Consider the following 6,415-nt stretch of genomic DNA (forward strand, 5'->3'; position numbering starts at 1 on the left):
ATCTATCTATCTATCTATCTATCTATCTATCTATCTATCTATCTATCTATCTATCTATCTATCTATCTATCTATCTATCTATCTATAATATACACTAATGGTGGTAAGCTACAACCACAGCTGTCCTGGGGCACACTGACAGATGTGGGGCTGCCATTCACCAGTGCCACCAGACCACTCTGACCATCAGTMGGCAAGGTGGGTGAAGTGTCTTGCCTAAGGGCACAACAACTGAGACAGATAGAAAGGGGGATCGAACCGGCGACCTACCAGTTACGGGACGACTCCCCGAACCACTCCACCACAGCCGCCCCAATTAGTGCCATAATGTTGTCTTTTTGCGTACAACACACTCTCACGATCAGGCTCGCATGGAAGGTGTCATGGAGCAGCTAACCCTAACCCTACAGTCTTGTTTAATCACATGAAAGACCGGCATAAATCAGAGTAAGAGGAAAGCCAGAAAACACAGACCAAGGCCACAAAGTTTACATGCATCTATTAATCGTCATATTAACTGTTATCGGCTAAATGCCACAATTAATCGTGACTGATTTTTATGTCAATAATCCCCAACCCTAGTATTGATGATATACATTTTTGGGCCTAATTCTTCCTTTACCACTGATGTAATCAAACATCATTGAGGTATGTTTTATGTTATGGTACAAATGGTTAACGTGATGTTAAAGATGATTTTTCTAGGCTTTCTTATTGTGTTACACAAACATTAGATGGCCATCATAGAGGAACAAAAGACCTAAATTAAGTCTGCTTTCATTGTTTTGATAATGCGGATAAATTAGCTAACTTTCTTATTATTAATTGTTGCAGGAAAAACATTAACATTGCAACTATCCTCTCACTAAGAATGATAAAAATATTTGCATCCTAATGTGTGTAGTYGTATTTCACTTTTATACAAGTTAAATGTCCTTCCCACTTCCAAGAACCAGTCTTATATCTGAAACTCTGCTCTTCTTCATCGGCACCATGTCCGCTTTACAAATATAGTTCTTGGATAAAGAGAACTCCATTAGCAAGTTGGACACTTATGTAGCTCGGAAGGTCCATCAGTTATCACTCGTCTTGTGTTGCCTGCCAAGCGAGCCGCGTCCCATCTAAAACCATGAGGGCCCATATCAGGGGGGAGTCCGGGTTGAGGGGGCGGGGTCCCTTGGGTGATCCGGTGATCGCTGTGGTGCCCACCACCTGCCCGTCCGAACAATATGCCGGAAGTTTAAAGCACAACATAGCTGAATACACAAGGGTGTGCTTAAAAGCGGGTCCACATTTTCTTGCCAAAAAATGTGTGTGGGTGATTGAAGGCAAGATATGGCCCTCCTGGGAYTGGAAAAGGTCCAAGTCGATGGACTTAGCCATCTTAAAGGGGAAGAATGCTCAGTTCATGTTTTCACACATGTTTTCACCAAGAATAGACCTTTTGAATAAGTGTTCTCAGACAGGAGCAAGACATTCCCATTGCTTACAGCTCAGCGGGCATCAAAATGATACAAAAACTTTAAATTATTACTGTAAATGGAAATTTCAGTCGGTGGTTTTCTTTTTTTATTTTTTACTGCAACCATTTTATACGAACTAAAAATGTAATAAAGGAAATTAAAGTCTTGGATTTGAATATCTGATGTTATGTACTTCAACCAGAATCTCTTGCTGTTGTACATTTATTTTAAAAAAAACACTTTGTTTTGGGTAAATAAAACATTTTTACACACGTACATCAGTATTTCTAGCGCACCCAGTTCTGTCATATAAAAACATGCGTTAACCCTCTTTTAACTCATTCCTTAATGAATAAAACCTGTTAGCCAAAATTGGCCAGTTTTTTTACCCTTGAGCACAATTGGACAAAATAAAATAAAGCTTATTTTAAAACTATATTTAGCTTTTACTTGCCATGTAGTTTTTTCTGCTTTAACCATGGCTGTAAATTTATACCAAAGCAAATCAAATTATTGCAAAAAAGTACACTTCAAATTGCACTTTATAGAGGAAGTTCAGCTGTATGTTCTTCATAAAAAATTAATCTCAAGTTTTATTTCACCTATAATAAACACATGAGCTATTGAGGCCACATGGAAAAACCTCGAACGTCTCCAGCCAGCACGACGTGACCGCAGAAAACCTACCAGCTGCTGCTGCATCCGATCTGCCAGTTGAAAGGAATCAAGTGCAAATCGTGGAGCAGGGAGTTGATTGATGCCTTCTGTCAAGCTTTTGCACTGAAAATACACAAACGCTGACATAGGTGATTCATAACTCCTGAAATGTTTTGCGCAGATCTTGGCGCACGTTTTACCTCAAGAACTCTGTTCTTTTTTAAAACCGCAAACAGTTTTTTTTTCAACCTGTAGCTGTACAGGTTTCTTATCTAATAAACAAAACACTTTTACTTCAAAACCTCTTAAAAATAGTTAAAAAGTGCAAATGTTAAAGTTTGGACATCGTTATTAGTAAATGGTTTAGTCTTTTTGGGGTAATTTACAAAAATGTGTCTTTTTGTTTTTACTTTCAGAGATGCAGAGACATTTTTGCTCGACTCTAAAAAGGTCCAGGCATCCGATGGGGGCTGGTTAGTGTTCGATATAACAGCCACCAGTAACCACTGGGTGATGAACCCACAGCAGAACTTTGGCCTTCAGCTCTGTGTGGAGACAATGGATGGTAAGTGAAGCTCTAATTTCTTTCTAAAGATTTCATATTTCCCTCAAACCTTTACAGATTTATCACATACTCATATATTTGCATGTAACTGTAAAGGAAATAGAAAACATTGACCACAAATACTGTATACCCAAATTAGTTTTTAAATGTTTGGTTGCCTTAAAGCTCATCATGAAAGCAGTCATAAAGTACAAAATGAGCTTTTTACTGTTGTTTTTGAAAGAGTTTAATTGACTTCCTGCTTTTGTAAAGGACGGAGCATCAACATTAAATCTGCTGGAATCATTGGGAGGAACGGGCCCCAGTCCAAACAGCCATTCATGGTTGCTTTCTTTAAGGCCAGTGGGGTGTTGCTTCGCTCCGTCCGAGCTGCCGGTGGGAAAAAGAAGAACCACAATCGCAATAAATCCAACAATCAACAAGAAACATCAAGGACGCCAAAAACCGGAGGCGCGTTCACAAACTTGTGGTGTTTTTTTTGGTTTTACAATGTTTTTTTAAATCCTTACAAACACTAACAATGCTGTTGTCTTAAAGTTAGGAAGTGCTTTTATTTTCTAATTACCTTTGAAGCAAACTGCAGCACGTTCAGTGCTCACTAGAGAATTAAGTGTTCAGTAGGAGTTTTATTATTTGTGTATATTCGTTGTGCAAACATTTGGAATTATTTGTATATTTTATTACTGTTACAGTTCTAAAACTTTGCCTCAACCTTTTGTTTTTTTTATTTTTAGACTTCAGTTTGCTTTTTTTGAGGGTTTCTTAAGAGCTGTTACAATCAGAGATAAATTTTGCCATTTAAACACAAAATATATTCATTCAGTCTTCAAATGTTTATTATCATTAAATAGAGTTTTGTTCTATTTTCATCATTTTCTTCAGATTATAACACCAGTGAACAGAAGCAGGCGTGTAAGAAGCACGAACTTTACGTCAGTTTCCGAGAACTGGGCTGGCAGGTAGGACTCAGTCGATTTTTACAATTTTATTTATTTATTTATTTTTGCATAAGTACTATGGGAAACTATGAAAACATCCATCTGGATTACAAATTATAGAAAAGAAATATTGTCTTTGTTTGTGTAAAGGACTGGATTATTGCACCTGAGGGATACGCAGCATTTTACTGCGATGGCGAATGTTCGTTTCCGCTCAACGCTCACATGAATGCAACAAATCACGCAATCGTGCAAACCCTGGTGAGTATCCTTTTAGAGTCCATTGCCCAGTTGCACCATTATAAAATCACATTATGTGCTCATATTACTATTAAAAGTGAACTGGAAAGTCATTAATTGCAGGATCTTTTACACTTTGCACGTATTCTCGTTTATAGGTCCATTTAATGTTTCCGAACAATGTCCCAAAGCCATGCTGCGCCCCAACCAAGCTCAACGCCATATCCGTGCTTTACTTTGACGACAGCTCCAACGTTATTTTGAAAAAGTATAGAAATATGGTGGTCCGATCTTGTGGGTGCCATTAGTTTTTGAGGGGGTTTAATTTATGGTAGTCTGATTTGGGACATGCTGGAAAACACATCTGCTGCAGGTGTCATGTGATGTACAGTATTATGTGTATAAAGGTTTTCTTGCTTAATTTATTTGTCATTTTATAAATAGCACTGAATATTGTAATATTTAAATATTTAGCTCAAACTGTTGATTATTGCATTACAGCTTTTTAGTTCCTGTGTCCACTGGCATATACTTTTGTCTACATATCTTTTATGAGCAAACAGTTCACTGGAGTTATAATAATTGCTTTGTTTTTCACTTTTTTCATGTAATTGTGCTGTAAATATATGAGGACTTATATTTAATGGTAATATTATATACTTTGGTGCTAATTTTTGTATTAGCTAATATGCAATAATGGATTTTTAAAAATAGAATAATGCTTAAAAATACAGAACCGAGGTAATATTGAGCACATGGCACATCTCAGTGTGATGATTTTAGGGTAGATATCACAAGCTGAACAGGATGTTGAAAACATTTGAAGTTAAATTGGATCAGAGGGAGTAACAAATATGTTTTCTATTATGAACTAAACTGCCTAAAGCTATTTTCAAGCTGTCTGTGAGCTTTTATACTGTCTCACCCTGTTTGAGTCATTTTTTTAACAAGACAATATGTCCCAGGAGGACACTTTTGTTTGTTTTGCAGTGAAATAAGTAGATTGTTGACTCTTCAATTTTGAAAGTACTCCCAGTCATACCGATTTTTAACAAAGTTTGTATTACTCTTCCAAAACACACTGTTTCTCATTTCTCTGTGGGCCTTTTCATAACTAGAAACATCTTTGCTTCATGAATTGAGAAGCATAACTTAATGATAGTCTTGTGTATTTTAATAAAGGTTCTACTTTAAAAAAAAACACTGTTTGCTTGGCTTTAATTTGACTTCTCAGCTTTCCGTGCTCCATTTATAAACCTAAAGTAAATGTATGTTTAAAATAGCTTCAAGAATAAAAGCACCCCCCCCCCCCACCCCGCCCCCTCTTATAGAGCCTTCCAGATGTAAGTCCTCCAGCCTTGGCCTTTTTGCATTTCTGTTTGGAGATCTGTGGCTGTTTAGCATTCTGTTGCCGGACTACCGTCTCAGATTTATAAATGTTTAACAAGCATGACATAAACTGTTGACATGCTCTCGGGAAGCTGTAATGCTAGTTGCTGAGTTCAAATACTAAAACAATGCTGTGACCTCCAAAGCCCGCCGGAAAAAAAAAAAAAAACGCTGGTTCTCATCCATCCCGTTCATGTTTATGTGTTGTGTGTGGTATACCTCTGCTTGTTTTCATTCTGTAAAAATATATTCAGCGCTTTTGTCATTTATTTAAAGCCAAGGCTAAGAACAAAGAGGAAACCATGACCACGATGGAGAGAAATTTATTGCATTTTTCCACCTCACTCGGGATAAGGGTAACTTCCAGTGGGTTTGTGCTCGTTCCAGTGAAGTGCTCTGATTACAGAGTGATTTTCAATGGTCCTGGAAATGTGGGGATTAGGTGAAGGATTAATATTTATTTACACAACTGTGTTGAACTTCTCAGAAAACAGAATATGTGCTGTTGCATTTTTACCTCTTCCCGTCGTCTCAGCTGTTATTTTTTTATTTTATTTTTTTTCTTGACACGGCAGAACATTGAGCAACTGTATTTGACTTAATTAAAAGCAGTGGCTTTGGCCTGCCCAGATGTTATGTGGGCTCCATCTAAAAGGAGTGTTGACATTTGGTGAATAGAAGAGGCCACCTGCTAGCTTAACTCTTGGCTTGAGGCGTGATTTGCATTCCTGCGGCCTGTTGCCTGGCATGATCACGCCTTGCACTCAACAATTCCATCTACTGTTTTATTTCATGGATTCCTTCCAAATCAGGTACATTTATTCTTTGACAGAAGTGTACTTACTGATATGAACAAACTTCTGTATGAAGCAACGACTTCATTGTCAAATCGGCTGCAATGAATTAAAATAGCCTCAACCTTCACGGGATCAGAACCTCTGATCTACGCTGGAAAAGGTCAAAGTCCCTATTGCTAGTTTTTGTGAAAACTTTTTAATAAATTATGACATTATTCAATTAATGTGTCAAAATCTACTGTTGAGCTACAGAAACTGTTACATAATGTCATGTGTTTTTAGAATTTTTCTATTAAAAACATTTTTTGAGTAAAATAAAAGACATGTTCATGTCAGCAGCTGCAAAAAACGTGTTTTTTTTTTCAG

At 37.3% G+C, this 6,415-nt stretch overlaps 1 protein-coding gene across 1 annotated transcript in view; it reads left to right on the top strand.

Annotated features, from left to right (window-relative positions):
• The window catches only part of bmp5 (bone morphogenetic protein 5), an 11,334-nt gene extending 6,270 nt beyond the window's left edge, over window positions 1–5,064 (top strand). Inside the window, exons 3-7 of the mRNA XM_014034293.1 lie at window positions 2,537–2,685; window positions 2,938–3,135; window positions 3,568–3,644; window positions 3,774–3,884; window positions 4,022–5,064. Of these exons, the coding sequence (XP_013889747.1) occupies window positions 2,537–2,685; window positions 2,938–3,135; window positions 3,568–3,644; window positions 3,774–3,884; window positions 4,022–4,171 (685 nt within the window). The 3' untranslated portion in view covers window positions 4,172–5,064. The remainder of the gene's footprint in view (window positions 1–2,536; window positions 2,686–2,937; window positions 3,136–3,567; window positions 3,645–3,773; window positions 3,885–4,021) is intronic.
• Window positions 5,065–6,415: the final 1,351 nt, after the last annotated feature.

This window comes from Austrofundulus limnaeus, unplaced genomic scaffold, assembly GCF_001266775.1.
Source record: "Austrofundulus limnaeus strain Quisiro unplaced genomic scaffold, Austrofundulus_limnaeus-1.0 Scaffold2038, whole genome shotgun sequence".
NCBI classification, from domain to species: Eukaryota; Metazoa; Chordata; class Actinopteri; order Cyprinodontiformes; family Rivulidae; genus Austrofundulus; species Austrofundulus limnaeus.